At 39.3% G+C, this 19,720-nt stretch overlaps 1 protein-coding gene across 7 annotated transcripts in view; it reads left to right on the top strand.

Moving 5' to 3' along the window:
* The window catches only part of PCNX2 (pecanex 2), a 150,328-nt gene that overhangs the window by 43,690 nt on the left and 86,918 nt on the right, over positions 1-19,720 (top strand). For all 7 annotated transcript variants that reach the window (XM_058419568.1, XM_058419567.1, XM_058419570.1 and 4 more), the window contains 4 exons: positions 2,502-2,673; positions 7,579-7,689; positions 8,246-8,337; positions 18,938-19,047. In XM_058419568.1, coding sequence (XP_058275551.1) covers positions 2,502-2,673; positions 7,579-7,689; positions 8,246-8,337; positions 18,938-19,047 — 485 coding nt within the window. The remainder of the gene's footprint in view (positions 1-2,501; positions 2,674-7,578; positions 7,690-8,245; positions 8,338-18,937; positions 19,048-19,720) is intronic.

Here is a 19,720-nt window from a genome sequence, read left to right as displayed (position 1 = left end):
AGTTGTTAAGAGCATTGCCCAAATGCCTCTTCTAAACACTGACAGGCTTGGGGCATCAATCACCTCTCTAGGAAGCCTGTTCCTGTGTTTGACCACCTTTTCAAAAGAAATGCCTGATGCAGCTTAGAGCCATTCCCACAAATCCTGTCACTGGATGGGACAGGAGATCAGCACCACCTTCTCCACTTCCCCTCGTTGGGAACCTGTAAGGAGCAATGAAGTTGCCCCTCAGCCTTGTCCTCTCCAAACTACACAAGCCTGAAGTTCTTAACTGCTGCTTACAGGACATTCCTTCCAACCATTTCACCAGCTTTGTTGCCCTCCTTTGGGTGCCTTCACATCTTTTCTAAATTGTGAGGCCTAAACCACACAGCACTCAAGGGGGTGCTGCACCAGTGCTGAGTACAGGAGAACACCTCTTGACCAGCTCATGTTGCTGTTTTTGATGCACCCTAGATGCAGTTTTCCCTCTTGACTGTCGGCACTCACAGCAGACTCACATTGAACCTGCTGGTGAGCAGCATCCCCAGGTCCTTTTCTGCAGGGTTGCTTACCAGCCACTCATCTCACAATTTACACTTGTGCCCAGCATTACTTCATCCTAGAGGCAGGATCTAACACTGCATCTTGTTAATCACTGCCCGATGTTCCAGTCTATCTAGTTCTCTCTGCAAAGCCACCTGACCCTCAAGAGTCAACAGCACCACTGGGGTTTGTCTCTTTGGCAAACTCAGTAAATGATGCATTCAGTTCCTGCATTGATAATCTGTTGAGCAGAACGGGCTCTAGAACTGAGCCCTGAGGAACTTCATTGCTGAAGGGCGACCAGCTGGATGTAGCCCCTTTCACTGCAGCCCTTTCAGCCAGTTCTTCGGGCAGCACACCATAGACTACTTTAGAAGTAAGAGTTAAATATGTACTGTAATCCTAGTGGAGTATGTCAGTGTTCTGCATGGAAGTGCAAGGTGTGTGGAGTTAAACCTCTGGGCTTGTCATCAACTGTCTTAACCGGCTGCCTTCAAATAATCACCATGCAAAGATAAAACTGGCTTTCATAGTTCAAGAGGTAAGACAAGAAAGTAACATCACAATAAAACAGACTTTGGTCTGGAGTGAACGTGAGGATCTAAAACATGAAGCAATTGCTTAGGTTCATATTTATTGGTTTCTTTACTGAAGGCGCAGCTCATATTTTACGTAAATGAACCGAAGTTTAGAAAAGGCCAGAAAGTAATAGTTTAAATTATTTTTCTTACTTAAAGTTGTATTTTTATCTTTATAATTCTCCATGGATTATTTTGTGGATGTCTCCTATTAAAAAAAAAAAGGCAGTAGTAAAATTGTAATTGATTAAACAGCAAGGATTTGTGTCCCTGACTTGATTCAGATTCCATGGATGTGAGGCACGATGTAGGCCCACCAGTTCCCTGTAATCTGCCACCTTGTTAACTGATTGATCCCAAAAGAGAGTACAGATCAGTTAATAGCAATGTAACATACGAGCTTGGCTGGCAGCCAAACAAACACAGCCGCATTTCAAGTCAGTAAGTAGACTCAAAAAAAGACGTGGTCTTTTATTATACTCACTTAAATTACATTTTTCAAATAAGAAGAGTTGCACGGCAGCTTTATATAAGGCAATCTTGGATTCTTGTCACTTTGCTCCTGGCTTTTCACACTCAAGGAATCTTTTGATTCATCAGTGTTTAAAATGTCTTAGTTACCCTTAAGCTTGCTATCAGGAGGACTATTAAGGTTTTTCTGAAGTGTCTGTTAGTCTCCCTGGCCTGCAGCCCCACAAGAGTGTTTTGTAGGATTAGTGGGAATCAATTGTCTGAGAGATGTGTATGAAAGACATCAGATGAGATTCCTTCCACATCCTAATTCCTTTGGATCATCATTTCAAAGTGCTTCGTGAGAAGCAGACCAGAAGCTGCTGATGAGTGTCACCCCCTTCAGACGGTACGCTGATTTGGTGTCAAGTGGTTCAAAGAAACAAAAAAAATTAAACCGGTGAAGAAAAATCCATGTCCATGCCTCACACTGTACTGGGAATATGCTCTATTATATTTTTTTCTTCCGAGGATTCAATTAAAAATTAAATTATTTTATATTTCATAAAATTAAAAAGAAAAGTCAGGTTACCTGAAGCAGATGGTCATTAAAATAAAAGAAATATAGAGAAATTATTTTTTTCTTACTGAAAAGAAAGATTCAGACAGAAAATGATGACTCCTGGAATTAGTAAGTTTTGAAAGGTCTTGGAAGGGTAGGTTTTCAAAAGCATAAATGATTACTGGAGTCAGTTTTAGCTGCTCATTGTGCCTTTTGAAAGTCTCCTCTGGAAAAGATAAAATACCTTGTAACATTTTTATTACTAATTATTATGTATAAGTCATTAAAATATTTTGTCTGACCCCTGATCCTCTCTCCAGGTTAATACTGTGCATGAAGTAGAATAATGAATATAAAATTCTAACTCTTTGTTTTTTTCCTTCCAGGGACACAATAAAATCATAATCTACAGCAGACCTGTATATTTTTGTATATTGTGTGGCCTTATTTTGCTGCTAGATGCTGGGTCCAAAGACACAAATCCTCCTGTTTATACGATGTATGGCCTGAAGCTCTTCTCCCCCAGATCTCTCCAGTCAGCCAGAGACCATGTAATAGGTGAGTCAATATTTTTCCTAGGGCTGCAAAAAGGAATTAAGTGTGAGTCTGTGTTTTCCCATGCTGGCAATCAAATGCAAGTTATGAAAGCACAACTCAAAGTCAAATTGATAGAAAAATTTGGAATGACTTCAGATGGGGCGGGGGGCAGCTGGCAACCTTCCCTCATGCAAAAGGAGTTTTTAATGAAATGAGGCTCATGGAAATGTCTCCATAGAAAACTAAAAGTCGCTGATGTTATTAGCAAAAATCATCATCTGTGAAACGCAGTTAATCTTTGTAACGGTTTGTCTGTGTGGAGCAGTTACTGCAGAATAACTTGAGTTTTAAATTTAATGCCTGGAAGCTAATCCATGCCAGTTCATCGGATGGACATCAGTCTTCTGATCAGGAAGAAAGTGCTTTATTTTGGTTTAGTTTAATCATACTGTCCATGTGACCAGTTAGTGTGGAGCAGCCACTCTACAGTAGCTCTTTCAACCTGTTTCCTTCTAGAATCATGTTCTGAGGTTGCTGAGGACAATTCATATATTGCCCCATCATTGTCTGATGATCCCTTGGCACTAATTTGGAGTGTCCACAGCTGACATTACCCTGTTCTGTCAGGACACTTCTTCCTGTTGCACACCGCACTTCCAGTTTATAGCTGTGATGTTACACCAGCTGAGCCGCAGATACAAGTGCTGGACTGCACTCCCATGAATAGTGCAACGCTGCTAAGGTACAAAGTAGGAAATGTGAGGTTTACTGTAAAAGTTGTGAACACTCCCGGAAAGCTGTGTCGTCGTGTACCAAAGATGGCCTGTTGGTTTGTGAATTTAGAACCAGGAGAACCTAATGTAGAAGAAAAAAAAAAAACATTTTTGTGATATACAGTATGACCTTCGAGGTCTTTGTTCATCTGTGACTGTCATGCCTGCTTTTTGCCATCCTCAGGTCACTGCCTCAAAGGCATACTATTTTTATGAAAACCTCTTGGTCCTTAACATGGGTGCTATGGCTCCCAGTTCTTCTCACCAGAAACAGGAGAATATGAAGAGATGCGTCTCACTTATTTTAATTAGCTTTTTTCATTGCTTTCCTTTGGTCTCATTTACGTTTCTCCTTACATCTTATTCTCTCTGTCTGTCAAAGGTGAGTGGTAAAAATGCTGATAAATAATTCAACAAGAATCATAGATGACACTTGGGATAGAGATAAATGAAAAACTATAGCAACCAGCATAAGAAAACAAAGTGTGGGTATAAATGTGTTAATTTTGTCTGGTCTCAAAGGAGATGGCAGAGAGAGCATGTTCTTGAAGCAGGAGGGGGTGGGGAAGAGGAGAAATACAGGCTCATCTCCCCAGCTGGCATGTGTTTAATGAGGAAGAGAGGAGAAACCCTTTCCCTTTGCTTTCCTCTGTTCTTGTTTTGCCAAGTTGTATTGGTTGAAGTAATGTTTGATGCTGTGCTTTGGCTATTCCTTTGTCTTTATGGTAGTCGTAACTTCTGGCTGCTGTGAATCCTTGCAATTGTTCCCAGTGCAGTGACCTCTGTAAGCCATGGCAGTCCGGCATCCTGTGGCATCTTGCTGCACTTTTAGTGTAGATTCTCTTAGGTAATGAAGGTATAGAAGTATTTGGTTTGGGCTATAAAATAATGAAGGAAGTTGGTGCCTCTGAATACCAGTAATGTCTTACTACTGTTTTGCAATTTTGCCTTTTTGCTCAGTATTTTTAATCTCTTTCTATTGGTCTGTCATCATATGGTGACTTTTTAGTTTATATTTTAATCATAATTTATTAATAATTTATTGTGGTATATGGAGTTGATGTGTTTGGAAATCAAGGAATTTTTGACTGTGTGTTGCAAATACCAAGGAAAGGAAAAGTCTTATTTCAGGTGTTTATTATGATAGAAAGCAAAAGCCATGGAAATCACAGAACGTACCAAAGACCTAGTGTGATGCTGCATATCATACTCTGATAAAAGTCTTGAAAGAAGGTCATGAAAGAAAATAATTGCAGATTTGATAGATGTGTAACCTAATTACTTACGAAACATGGTTTTTAACATGTTCATTTATTTTCAATCTACTCTATTATCTGATTCTGTTTTATTTTAAATTGGTGATGATTCTGCTATTGATTTATATTTCTGTTAGTTGGGAGTTCATGACTTTAATTCTGACTGTGATTTTCATCTTGAATTCCTTATTTCAGTTAACATTTTTGCTAGATTAACATAGGAATTGCAAATAAGGGCAGAGACAACCAGCTTCAGCCACTGGGAGCTACAGGTGTGGTTAGTGACAAAAGTAGTTGTGTATTTTATATATGATAGTTTTTGTGATGAAACCATTTAAACAGGTAAGTGAAATTATTTGGCAGACATTTCAGAAGACTTAAGAATCAGGAGGTGGCAAAATCTTGTGATAGCGAGTCCTCTGCCTGCTCCTTTCAACAGTGATTGAGCTTCTGTCAAGGGAAGAAAGCCTATGAATGTTATGCTCTCCCATGTTCAGGAGTGGGAGAACAAAAAGACTATTTCTCACTGAAATAATGCTTTTTATTTTCCTTGTAAAAAATGTTTTGCTACTTTGATATATAATTTTTTTTTAATTAATCTTTTTTTAAACATCTAAAATGTTCGCTACGTGATGTTGCTATACTACATTTCTCAAAAGACAAATTTTCCAAAGTCATAATTTGTTTCCCTCTCCATTTATGTGATATGTGCTGTTCAGAGGAAAATTGCAGTGTTAAATGCAGCAGCTCGCATAATGATCACTTAGTGGCCCAGCTTTCAAAGGTGGTGTGAGTCTGTATGAAAATGTGTGATACTTCAAGAAATTCTCTGTGGAATTCATAATGCAATTTCAAAGGATTAATCAGTTACTTTTATTGTCTGCTTCCCACAAGGGGAACTGCTGCTTCTCAGTTCACTCCTTTTGTGGGTGACAATTGTTTATTTTCCTGTCCGGTGTGCCCCTTGGTGCAGATTGTGATAAACTAAGCTGCCTTAGCTAAAGAAGTTGCTGGGGCTGTTCAAGGTATTAGTAGAGAGTGGGTGAGGTAAGGACAGTTTTACAGTCAATTAACTTTTCCCTCCTTGTTTACATTTGTCTCTGTATATCTTGGTGTACTGTCAACTCTTTAATCTCATCCTTCCTTCCACTGCTCTTATTCCACTTTCCCTGAGGTTGCTACAGCAAAGGCAATCATTTGGGCTGTAAGTCAGTAGTCTAAGATGAATTCTGGCAGTTCTGCAAGTCCTTTGCCAAAGGAACAATATCTCCTGAGAGTTTCAGCAGTGTTTTGGGGACAGTTAATCCATGGTGGGTCCACATGGCCTGCTGAGCAGTTTTCTGTTGTGCCATTTTGCCTGTCTTCAAGAGTGGTTGTTGCTTGGCTTGGCATGACTTGGTGGAATATCCAAAAATGTGCAGAGTAATAGAGGAAGAGGAATTTAATATTGGCATTTGTATGTGAAAGGCTGAGAAGGGAGCATTTCTGCATTTTCTTACATACAGATCACTTGCGCCGGTGGTGGGAAGTAGTGTTGAAGGTGCATTGTGAATCCAAGTATACTTACGTGAATGCTGTCGGTGTTCAACACTTGAGCATGTCGTGTTCTCTCCTGTCTTGGACTTGCTCAGCAAGACTTACAGTATTAGATAGCAGTAGTGTAAATACAGTGAAGATAAAAGCTGTCAGATCAAACGGGGTGTATTGTTTCCTTTTAGCGCCAGATGCCTTAGTAAGATGAGCGGGCAGATGTGAAATTAGCGTTCAGCAAAGAACACAAATCCTTCTGTTTCCTTCTCAGAAATCTGACCGGGGGAATGGGGAATAAGTTGTAGTAGTGATTTGTTTAATTTGCTTTTTATGAGAATGAATAGGAGGAAACTGCAGTATTCCTAGGATCTAAAGTAACGAAGACATCGTTGTTTACAAGGAATAGTGGCTGACACACATCTCTCTCTGCCATGCAGAACACTGTGGTACTAGTACAATGAAGCAGTAAGAATATGATTAAATATGTATGTTTATCCTTGAATGCTTACACTTGGGTCAAGCGTGTGTTTAGATACTTTGCTAGACAGCCTTGCTTAGCATTTTCCATGGTGGAGCTGAGAGTGAGTTAATGGGGAGGAGAACTGCTGGAAGTGAACAAAATATAAGACTAGCCGGCATGATTACCTGAATTAGGACTCCTGCTTTTCCTTGTGTATGAGGCAGCCATTCAAATTAGCATTTCTATTCAGAGTCTGTAAAGCTGTAAGACTGGGTTTTACTCATGAGTTTCTTTTCTGTTTCTAATGTTCTCTCGCTACTGTGAAATTTAAGTCCGTTCTGCTGGAAGCTGGTGGAATATTCTGAGGAAGCTTTGCTATAGGTTTCTCCCATTTTTCGGGGCTGCTATAAGTATCCGCTCTTGATTGCAGGAGATGCAGGATATTGTGATAGCCAAGATATTTCAGATCTTAGCCATTAAATTTTTGTTTGTTTGTTTATGTTAAATTGTTATAGCTGTTCTTGAACCATCTCAGATTCAAGGAAGAAGTTCCAAAGTCTGCAAATTAAAATTTCTCTACTTTAAAAGGAACAAATATAACCTTGAAAGTATTTGAGAAGCCGTAAGGAATCTATGTAATGCTATTTTTTCTGCCACTGTTTTTATCCAAATCAATCCTAAGGTTAACTCTGAGCTTTAGTTTCTTATGTGTAAAATATAGCATTATTTATGTTGAATACATGAGGAGAAAAATGTAATCGTGCTGCTAAGGTTAAGTTATGATCACTTGAATAATCTCCAAATTTATTGCAAAAATTTCTGATTCTGCTGTCATGCATACTTCTTTATTTTCCATACATTGGATGTGTGACTATGTTCTAAAATACTTTTTTTTTTTTCCTCTTAGTGTTTTTATATTGCTTTCCCGCAATTTCTCTTCTTGGACTTTTCCCTCAAATCAATACCTTCTGCATATATCTTTTGGAACAAATAGATATGTTGCTTTTTGGTGGTTCTGGTAAGTAGCCATCCGCAGCTTGACCTATCCCTTTCTGGCCTTATAACCTCAAATTAGAATATATTATTGCATGTTACATAACACAGTGCATATTAAAACTCAACACCCATCTAACAGTGGGGTGAATACTTATAAGGCCCATTTGATTTGATTTCTTTTTGCCTTTGAGAAGTTGTAGACAAGTTTTCAAAATTATAGGTTGCAGATTATGGTTGACAATAGAGAGTTCTCTCCTGGCACAAGTGATGTGAATCTTTGCTATATTTATTAAAAACAAAAACCTTTAACTTTCGTTTTCTCTTGACATCTAGGAAAAAAACCTTTGCATTCTTCCACAGAAAGACATATTGACAAGATATTTGATGTGTGATAGGTTTTTATGGTGTTATTTCACTTGTGAGATGAAGCGTCGAGATTTTTTGTTGGTAGTGGGTTTTATGTTTTTCATTATAGCTTAGGTAGCAGGGAAGATTGAGATACATCTACACTGTCAGCTTAGTTTGTGTCAGAAACAAAGTTCCTCTTTCTTCCCACTTACCACATGTCTCTATTTCAGCTGCTGCTGGGTTCGTGTCTGCACTGTACAGCATTTCCCGAAGCTTTATTGTTCTGATTGTCCTATATGCCTTCTGCTTCAGTGCAGTGAAGGTAAGCCAGAAAAACAACACTGGAACAATTCAAAATTTCAAGCTGGAAATTGATGTAATCTAGGGAGACTAGCATTGTTTAGTCCTACATTGTTGTTGCTTATCAAGATAAGCTTTGCAAGCCATGCTTCAGTTTCTGCATGTTAGTTACACTGAAATAGACCAAAACTGTAGCAGAAATTCTGAAGTAAATGTGTATCTAATACCTGTGATTATTTACCTCTTATATGTATGTATCAGTCTGAAATGATCCACTGAATTCTCTCTACAAACATAAACGGCTGCCTTGATTTAAAAAGCTACAGCCTCTGTTGACCTGCATAGCCAGGCCAAATTTGCTCATAATTACTAGTAAGGTTTTTGCTGTTGCTTCATAACAATATGCCTAAGAACCTAAATGTTGGGCAGACCAGTGGTCCATCTAAGTAAGTAATGTGTCTGCATCCACAGGGAAGTACAGTTTAGGAATTTAATGCAAGCCAGATGACTGGCTTTGCCACTTTTTTCCCCTAACATCCCAGAGCCGTTAGACTAGGGATGTTGGAGAGTGTGCTTATATCATTTGTTGTCTGTGGACTTCTCTATGAATTTATCGAGTCCCTTCTTGAATGTGCTTGTCCTCTCTGACTCCACAGCTTTGTGCCAATGAATTCTAAGTGTTCACTGTGCTCTGTGCAAAGCAACGCTGTCCTTCATTGGTTTTAAGCAGATCTGCTAATTTCACTAGGTCTTCCTGATGCTTAGTATTGTAGGGTTTGTGGAAAACCTGGTCTGTGCTCTTTTTGTCTGCTGCCTTTACAGTTTTGCAGGCATCAGATATATCTCCCTCAGCCATCTCTTTAAACTGAAGAGACCCAGCCTTCCTCCTGTCTCCCTGTAAAGCAGCTGCTTTCTCAGAGGTAGCTAAGTTAGTCACCTTGCTCTGCTGTTAAAGTCAGGTGTGGAGAGTCAGTTGTGTATGGAGCTCAGGATGCAGGTGTGCCACAGCTTGCTATGCTGGCACGGGACTGGTTCCCTTACCAGTGATGCCCAGTTTTGGGTAATATTCAATCGAAAGCTTTTAATTTTTCTTTTTTTAATCTATTAATGTGTAGTGCATTAATGTGCAGTTCTCTGCATGGGACATTTAAAAAATGGCAATGATATTTTGTCTGCCTTCAAATCTGCTGTAAAATTCCCAGTGAACACAGCAAGACCAGAATTTCATGTTAGACTTGTAAGAAAATTTATCCTACAAGGGACAGCCTTTTGGCAGTGTTTCATTGAGGGCTGGATGCTGTCGGTGTCCATGCAGGGGTGCAGCAGGATGTGCTGTGGTTGACAAGCTGCCCTTGACATCTTGTGGGCACATGTCAGAGGAAGCTTTGTGGTGGCACATGCACGGCACATATGGAGAACCCAATATGAGGTTCTGCAACTGCCAAGGATGTATCATGTCAGCACCCAGGCTGGTGCTTTACACAGATGAGAGGGGCAGTCAGGTGTTCCTGTAAGGGAATACTTTTAGGAACATCAGCATTTCTATAGTGGCTTTCAAGAATTTTTTGCTTGAAATTTTGAACAGTAGCCTTAAATCAAAGGACAATTAAAATACCTAAATGGTTACTTGCAGATGAACAGAGCTGGCTGTGTGTCCTTAACCACTCCCAACAGTGAGGTAAAATGTGTTAAACACATTTGGTGGCTTGAGTCCTTTCAAAATGAATTACAGTGACTCAGCTGCTGTGTTAAGGCGCTTGAAATTAAATGTCTTTAAATATGTGGTGTTCTCCCAGGGAATTTCCTGTCACCTGGCTCACACAGTTTATCAGTTGTATTGGTTACACGTGACCCACCTGTGTGGTTGTTGCTGCAAAGTTTAACTGGTGCTTGTGCAGTTTCCTGCAAAAGTAGCCAGTACTCCTGCTACTGTTTTCTGGCTATATTAACCATTTGGAAACTAGCAGCTGAGACAGAGAAGGAGGCGTTCCTTAAGGATGAACAGAGTGAGAAAATGGGTAACTGTGATGAGAAGCTGATAAAAATGAAAAGAGCTACATGGAAGGAAGGAGTTAAACTACCGTTAAACTGGCAAATACCTGGGAAAGGATTTTTTCTTTTTTTCTTCCCAAGATTAGCAGATGGTGATTCACTAGTTGAGAGTAGGGAAGTTGTGTTTGGATACTTCAGAAATGTTTTTTGTAAACAGTAGGGGAAAAAAGACACTTTAAATAGTCTACATAATCTTTTCTCAGCATAATACTTTAAATTACAGCATGCAGGTGGTTTTGTAGATAAGCAATCTCCTTGTGGATTAGGCTTCAAACTGCTTAGAAATATGCTTTTAATGCTACCCTGAAGTTGAGTGCTGTGAAAGATTTTCAAGATATCTGTTGTAAATTACTAATATTAAGTTCAGACTTTCTGTTCACACACAGAAGTTAGAGTTAATTTGAACTTTAATGGCACTGTTCTTGTGAAAGCCCTTCTGAGAAGGTTAATTTAAAGCATGTAAAGACGATTCCTCTTGCTGCAAAGCTCGTAATCTCAGTCTACTGGAGTGCTTAAAATTTCATGCATTTTTTTTATTTTTCTTCTAGAAGTTATGAAATAAGGTTTAACTTGTGTTAAACCTTCTTGTTCTTCAGTCAGGTCCAGAGATTTTTATTTTGAACTGATTTCTGTAATGTTGCAAGAGAATAATGGTTGATGGTGGAAGAGTAGGAATGGGACCCACTGTGAAAGGTGGTCTAATACCCCTGTAAGTAACTTGAACTGTTTTGATAAGTAGTGAACAGCAATTTATGATCTTAATCAAGTAAAGATTTTAATTTTTGGTGTGCAAGAAATTATAGAGTTTAACTCAAAACTGAGCAAATGCCGTAGTCTGTTCCACTGAGGTATTTGCACAACAGTAGTAACATGGTTTTCTTTAAAGCTGGAATAAAGAAGGAATATCTCTTCCATACTTGCACTTTAGAGCTGTTATATATTTTTTATTCTTATTTACTTTGTTCTCCTTTGGTCAGTTTGTTTTTAAAACCAACCAAAACCAACAGAGCAAAATTTTCAATATTTATGGAGGTCAAAAAAAGGAAAAAAAATCACCATAATCAAAATTTTTCAGGGCAGGGAAACATGATAGATTCTATTTGACAGAGGACTTCTGGGTTGCAAAGTGTATTTTTTTGGCTGAAATGTAGCATCCTCAAATGTCAACTCTGTTTATTGGCAGAACATCTTATAGCTCAGCAGGTGTAACTACCAGAGTTCTATTTCCTGAAATAAATTGCAGAGGAGAATGGATCTCTAAGTGATTTTGTGCTTTTTCCTGGTGAACAATTGCTCACATCAAACACCCAGCCTGAAGAACATTCCAGTGGTATTAGGCTTGATTCTGTCCTCCCTTAAGTGGTTCTTGTGTTCTAGTTATAATCTTGCCGGGTGAAATAATCTAACCTGCTTTCTCTGTGTACATGAATTATTCTGAAAGGAAATATATTACTCCTGAAGAAGTTAATTGGAAGAATAATTAACATACCATATTATTTTCATTTTTCATTAAAATAAAACAATTTTTTATTTTATAATTTGTGTTCTTAAGTGAGTGTTTCTTGTTCTTTTTTAGAGCATAACCTATATATACATACAATAGTTATGCTCAGATTTTGAAATTCATTTAGAATAGCAAATTCACTGCAATTAATTGTTTTCTCTACAACTTCAGTTTTAGAAAATGAGGAAGTAGGAATTGTTTTGGGGTATCTTCACCGAGCAGTGTAAGTACTCAAGGTGACTTTCAGTATGTGAATATAAGCTCTGAAAAATGAGACTAACAGGCCTGTGCTGAAGTCCTATTCCTTGTCCAGACTGATTTAGCTGTTGAATTACGTTGCACAAGACCAACTGAGAGCCTTTATGAAAAAGCAGCTGTGGTATGGACATATCATTTAACTTACATCTAAGTGAGTTTAACTTAAACTTTTAACTTAATAATTCTCATGGATTTTCATTCAGGTAAATTGCCTGAGGAAAACTGTTATGCAGTATTCTCAGTTGAGAGTTCATCCTGTGACCTGCAGACAATGTTTGGCGTGTCCAACAAGTTTGTCTGGCCCCGTCACTCTTTGAGTGACTTTGCAGTGCCTTTGCCATTACATGAGCAGAAATATTTCTCTCTTGTGGCTAAAATGCACATAGCACATAAGAAAGGACGGACAGATCTGTAGTTTTGTGTGAACAGTGGGGGTGTGGGTTGGGTCAGGTGTCAGGCTGCTGTGGTGTCCCATCACAGGCCTTGATCAGAAGCACATGACACATTTTGGGGAGTGGCCGCACACTGCTCACCTGGCAGACCTGGGCTGTTTGTTATGTGGCCAGATGTGCACTTTCACACACTAAGATAAGGGACAGACTGTCACCAGGGCAGGCACAGACTCTTTGCAAGATGATGGTACCTGTGTGTGTGCTGCGTGACTTGGACACTTGGAGGAGGAAAAGGAGCGTGTTGTTCAGAGGTGACTGGGAAGCAAATGGGTTCCAGCTTCTGTGACCAGGCAATGGCTCCTGTCCTCATAGTGCTCCTGAGCAGCTTTGCCCTTGCTTGATATTGCTGTGGGGGAGCTGTGGGTCTGCAGCTTGTCAGGACCTTCTCTCGTGGTTCTACTGCTGGGATGATCAGTTTTCATTTTCTGTAAATCTGTCACATAAAAAACATAACCCAAAATTGTTCACAGCAGGAAGTACAGAGTATTGCATCTGAAATTACAACAGATAATTTCTCCATAAAACCCGTGAGGGCGAAATAGCTCGTGTCTGTGTGTTTGAGGCCTTGAGGACTGATGGGCAGAACGCTGTTTGTCGCCGCTGTCAGTGAAAGCAGCTTATTGTGAGTGGGACAGGTTTACAAATCTCCCTCTGCCCTGGCTGGTGCAGGAGTTGTTCCCGATGATGATGTGAAGTCCCATGGATAGATTCCTGTTGTGTTATCCCGGTGATGCAAAGGTGATTTGGTTACAGCTTTGAGGTGCTGTTGAGCATTTCTTCATCAATCTTTCCCCATGACACATTTGTATTGTGAGTGATACAGTGAGGACCACTGTTATCTATCCTTGTATATAACAAGACTGTAAACCCGGTTTCAGGGGAGTATGTAGGTAAACATCTTAGATTCTGAAATGCAAAACCCTGAGTTTCTCCTGCTTGCTTTGAAATTTCTTTGTCTCCCAGAACTCTGTTTAATCATCACTCCTTATTTCAGTTTTTCCAGGTTGTCTATGAACTTTCATTTGCTTTTGCTTAATACAAAGCTCTAAATCCTAAGCATGGTCTTATCAGCTCCTTTGTTCATTCCTTGGATTCTTACATCCAATAGCTGCGATTTTGCGGCTCACTACTTTTATTGAAACACTTGGGTAACTGAGCTTAGTTTAACATTACCTGAGTTCACTTCAGCCTGGCTTTATTTTTGATCTTATCTTCAGTCCTGTAATCTTGAACAGAAATTGGCAGTTCTAATAGTTATCTTGGCTTTGATATACGAAAGAGTTCTCTTTTTCCAGGAGGAGGTGTTTTTATTTTTCAGATGTTACATCCATCAGATTGGAGACATGGGAATTTCTGTGCCATCTTTTTCACTTGACTAGAATTTCATGATGTACTGGTTTTCGTCTCTTGCTCCATCTGTTTTGTGGTCTGTGCCCAAATACATAAGGGATGCTTAAAAAAAAGTCAGGTATGCCCTCTTACTTCTTCTACAAATATTTCATCTGGAATTTAGCCATCCTGATACCAGTCTTTGGCATTCCAGTGTTCCAGGGTTTTGCTGTGGGGCAGAAGAGCACATCCCTGAATGTTTCTGGAATCAGTCAGTCCTTGTCTTCTGCCTTCTCTTCATATCAGTTGGTTTGGATTTGAAATGTATCCAGAACTGGTTAATTACTTGTCATCCAGATTTATTTTTTTTTTTTTTAATGGAACTTGCCGTTTATCTTAATCAGCCTGGGAGAAAAAAAAAATCAGATTTTTGGATTTGGGTTAGAAAAATTAAACTGATGTGAATGTATTCATATGTGGCACACCAGCTTTTTCCAGCTCTGTGTAAATGTATATTTTTTGAAATGTAAGTTACATATTTTCCGTTACCTCATACCTGAAGAAAGTGCTTTCTGGTGGCTTATTTATTGCTTCAATAGGCAGTTACTAAAAATCCTGTGTGGATTTTAAACTGTTCTCAGCTTACATTGATGTAGTTTGGTTTGTTTAATGAGTTTGAAACTAATTAATTAGAATTCTTGCTTCCCGTCTTCAGTGATGCAGTCTTCTTCTGTGTACTTATAATTTTGGTATATTTGTCTTAGGATTTTATGGTGGGAAAGGGTTGCAAGCATACATCTCCCTCAGTCTCATAAGACTGCCCAAATAAATTTCTGGACAGCAGTGAATGGGCTCATGTGTATAGACAGAATTCCTGTATGTGTAAGTGATGAAAAATAGAAGTATAATATTATTGGACAGCTTTTTTTCTGCTGCATGGAATACTCTCAGTCCTTTTGGAGGTTTTGGAGGCAATGTTTTTTCCAATTTTAGAGATCACTGAGGTTCAAGCAAGAGATATTAGGGGTGTTAATTTTGGAGAATATTCCTAGATACCATACCTTTCATTGCAGCCATAGTCAAGTCTTGCACTGCAGACATACCTTCAGTAGTTATGGTCTTAGTTTTCTGTGTATCCTAAGGACTTATTTTGCAGATAGAAAGAAGAAATTATGCCTGTAGAATCTGACATGGCCCAGGGTTGCTTTCACTGTATGTCACTGTGCAGGAATGTAGAAATCTGCAGTATTTCTTTAGGATAGACTCACCATTATGTGAAATATGAGTATCCATGCTTCCTGCCTGAAGCTGCTGCTCATCTTGCTTTTTAGCCAAGGAATTCCAGTCACAGACTGGGATCCTGTTGCATACCGTGGCATGTTACACATGGACACCTCTGTATTAGTGCAGTCTTTATGGATTTTAAATTTTAGCAGTGAAAATACAGTCCAAGATAGCAGCAATTGCAGAGAAAGAGGGCCAATGTTACTTGGAATGGGCAGCGATACCTGTATTTTGGTAACCTACCACTTGTCATGTTTTTGGAAATCATCTGGGAAAGTAACGCTTTTTTTTTTCCATGGATGATGAGAAGATAAGGCTGGTGGGCTTCTCTTCCTAGAATTTGTCTTTAATCTGTGTAATTTGAGGGCCATTAGTTCACATATTTTGGTTGTTAATGTTCACTGAGAAGTGAACATATTACCATGGTAATATGGTACTAAGCTTATAGCTAGCCTTGTAGAGGACAAGATATTACTATTTTCTCATATTTTGGGGGGTGAAGAGGGTTGCCTTTTACAATCTCTTTCAGAAAAGTCAGTGTTTTACATGTTGAGAAATAAGATAATAGTATTTATTTCCATCTTTACCATCAAACGTATGGAAATGGTTGACCATCAGCACTTCGTGCTTATTGCTTGATATGTGAGCAATGGCACAGATCCATGATGAGGCAGGGGTGTGGAGGAAAGGAGAAAGACCCAAGAAAGTTTGATTGAATTGCATGAGGGAGTACATGACTTTTAAAGGTCCATTCCAACTCAAGCTGTTCTGACTCTGTAAATAGTGATGAAATGATGAGAGTGGAAAATCAGGTGTGTGAAGACCGAGAAGAGTTTGTCGTCTTGTTTAAAAACCCAACCACTGTGCCAACACCTTCACCTTCAATGATGCTGTCTGTCACTGCAGTAATCTGCAAAGTCATTGTTGAGTTGAGAGGAATACTCTGAAATTAAAAAACAAAAAAAAAAAAAAACCAAAAAAACCCCAAAGTACCAACCAAACAAAAAAACCCCCAAACCCCAGAAAAGGTAACCAGAATTTCTACTTAACATAATCGGTTCTCTGTTCAGAGCACTTTTTGTCTCTGGAGTAGAACATATGATTTATTTGAGCATATCTTTGAAAGATAAGTGTGCTACATGTAGCTTTTTTTAGGAGAAGAAAGAAGTAGAAGGATAAATAATGTAGGACAGAAAACTACTAATGCTACTTTTTAAAAATACATTTGCCTTCCCACCTCTTGCAGTGGTAAAAGGCTCGTAAGTTCAAAGATGCTTTTATCTCCCCCTTTAGTGGATTGTTTTGCGATTAGGCAATTCTGTGGTTGGAATGGAACACCCCCACTCCCACCCCTGGGTCTGTTGTAACTCATGACTTTCATCCTTAACCCTGTAAGTCTGTTTCACTTGTTTTAGAAATGACTACGTGAGTGTCTGCATCAAAGTCAAAGCTGTACATGAAAGCACTACATGGCACCTCAGCCCAATGAGGTAAACTGGGAAGTGAAAGTCCCTGTCTAGTATGACAGATAATACCAGCTTCCAAGAGTAAAACCTGCCATTCCTGTTTTCCCACTGAGAAGAATCATTGTTCAATTATCAACTATATTGTTTTTTTCTTGTTTTTTTCTTTTTTTTTCTTTTTTTTTTTTTTTATTTAAAGCTACCAGGTATCATTAGTGGGGGAGGAAAATGACAAAATGGAAGAGGGTGCATCACACTGATATTGGAGAAATGACACCTTTGTTCATTTTCATCTTTTCTGCAACACTGTGTAGCATTTTTCTGGAGAATCCTGTTCTCTAGGCACACAGCAAATATTGATGTCTGTCCTACCTCCTTTTATGGTTCCCTGGTGTCTGAGGTTTGAGGAGACAATGACAGTTTGGACCTAGAACACAGGCCACACAAAAGCTATGTGTAATGTGCAAAAAATATGGAAAGAGAATTCCTAAGACATTAATGTGGGGATTCAGCCATGTGCAGCTTCATAGTACAAAGAGGGTAGAATGATTTTTCAAACTGGCTACTGATAAATTTCAATATCAGAAATATTGCCTGACTCTTGATAGTATTTTTTTTCAAAAGAAGTTGCAGGTCAAAGGGGCAGTCGTGCTCTAGAAGCTGCCGGGAGGATCTGTACACAGTTGTATTGCAAAGGATGTTTGGATAGGCTGTGATTCAGCCATTTTCAAAACATTTTGGCTTCAGTTAATTTTCTTCAGTGTTTTGAAGAATAAGAATTGAATATAACAGGAGACTAAGCATGGGAAAATCTTACCCAAAATATATTCAACCCCAAAACTGGTAACAGTGAAATGAAGAATAGGATTGTACAGTAAAGTTTAAATTGTCAAATAAATGGTGAGGGATTCTTTCAATAATAGCATGTGAATCTCTCTTTTGTTTGTAATTACTGTTTTGGGTAGGATCGTTTGATAGAACTTGTCTCTTCTGACTTCCATCTTCATGATGTTCAGTAGTATGATGAGGGGAAGATAGTTCATGGAATTAAAATTTCATTTTTTTGGTACTACTCTTATGATAATGAGACTATCAGAGTTAAATTGCAAAATTCCATGCTGCAATGGGTTAGATGTTTGACACTTAAAAGAAAATTAGTTTGTCTTCAGTATTCATTGCACCTGAAATAAATGGAGTGTTTCCTAACGTGCTAAGAAATCATGCATGTAACTGAGCAAAATAAGGCTAATAAACCTAGTTTATTCTCTGAAAATATTGGTCCTGTATTAACTGTTGAGTTTTTAAAGCAAGAGGTAACTGTGCAGAAGTCTTGTTTGCACTAGCCTGAAGTTTCACAGATCCTACAAGCATTGCTTCTCAAAACTTGTCCAGAAAGTGCTCTGATGCCAGGATCTGGTGAGTTCATATTTGGTTGATCAGGTAGAAGTTGTGTGGAGGTGAGGAGCACAACTAGTAAGTGAAATGGCTATGGATTTGATCCATGTTTTTGTGTCCTTCACGGATGAAATCTGTGTTCCTTACAGATAGGACTCACAAGTATGCCTTAGGATCCCTGATTTGTACCCGATGACTTCACAGATAAAGCTGATCTTCATAAGTGTTCCTTAAGCTTTATATTCTTTCTCGCCCGTTTTAGCTGTTTAAGTCACCCAGAGAGAGTTTCTCCTCTCAGTTATGTCCAGAATGTGTTGGCGAGTGTGTCCATTGTCTCTTGTTTCCCTGCTCGAGCATGTCTCACACGGGGGAGTGTGCTCTCCCTCTCTGCTGTGTTAGCATCCAGACAGAGCCTGGGTGTAGCGCACAAGGCAGCAGAAATGTGTCTGGAAGAAACCCCAGTGCCTGACCTACGTGATATTGTCATTTGCTATGTGCAGTCTGGCTACAGGTCAAGTAACTGCATCTCAATTTAACGTGTAGATAAATACACTGCTGTTGATTTCACTCGAATCACATTTTAATGAGAATTTTCCTCTTAACGTTTCATTGAAGAGGAAAGAAAACCTGCCTTTCATGTGGTTTCCTAGCTAATTGCTGATTATAGAGGAGTTGCATAATATGACCACAAAACATGCCTTTAATTGCTGGGTTTTTTTCACAGTAATAAACTTTGATCTGAAAAAGGATTTTCAGTCTGTGGTAGATGGTGTACAAGTTTAGATGTTGTGCATGTAACATTGCATGTATGACGAATGGCTTAACCTACTTATTTTGGCTTTTTAAGTTCTGCATTCCTAACTTTGCTTTCTGTCATCCTTTCAGGAACCGTGGGATGCACAGCACATTCCAGCGCTGTTCTCTGCTTTCTGTGGTCTGCTAGTTGCACTTTCTTATCACCTCAGCAGACAGAGCAGTGACCCATCTGTGCTGATGTAAGTTGCCTGTAAATGTTATTTGCTGATTACTCTGTACAGCACACAGCCAGAGCGATGCCTGGGTTTCAGAACCACAGCGTTGCTTCCTGAAAGTGCTGTGGTGGGGTGAAACTCCTCACCATGTCTGCGTGGTTGGTATCAGTCCTGTCTGTGAATGAAGTGCTGCAGTCAGATCACCAGAGGGGCTGGTGCTCTTTAAGCAGCACTAACCCAAATCTCTGAAGCAAATTTTCCCCTCTGGGATGTTGTGTGCTTGCCAGGCTGGAGGACAGTGATTTAGTTGAAGGGGGTTCAGGCAGCTAGAGTTGCAGAATGTGCATTGAGTAGCACTGGGGCCAGGAGAGTGGACGTTTAATGTGCTGGGAGGATGGCTGAATTACAGCTCTTGCTAAGGATTATTACAGTAGGCTATGCCTCTCAGTTTGAAGTTCCATCGTTCCTTTTGTTCTCTGACACAGTCTGGTAGAGATAACTGAGGAGAAGAAGCATATGCTAAGAGCTGACACTGCAAACAAGGGAGATTAAAGGGGAGAAGTCCCAACATTGCATGCTGAGGTGATGTGTGAGAAAGACCCAATAGATCCATAGTTCAGGGGCAGCAAATACGAATTTCCCAGTGAGGAAACTGTGATATATGACTATTACAGGGGCTGTGGGGGTCAGCATGCAG

This window comes from Hirundo rustica, chromosome 3, assembly GCF_015227805.2.
Source record: "Hirundo rustica isolate bHirRus1 chromosome 3, bHirRus1.pri.v3, whole genome shotgun sequence".
Taxonomy (NCBI): Eukaryota; Metazoa; Chordata; class Aves; order Passeriformes; family Hirundinidae; genus Hirundo; species Hirundo rustica.
The sequence above is the reverse complement of the archived record's forward strand: the minus strand, read 5'-3'. Positions and strand labels throughout refer to the sequence as shown.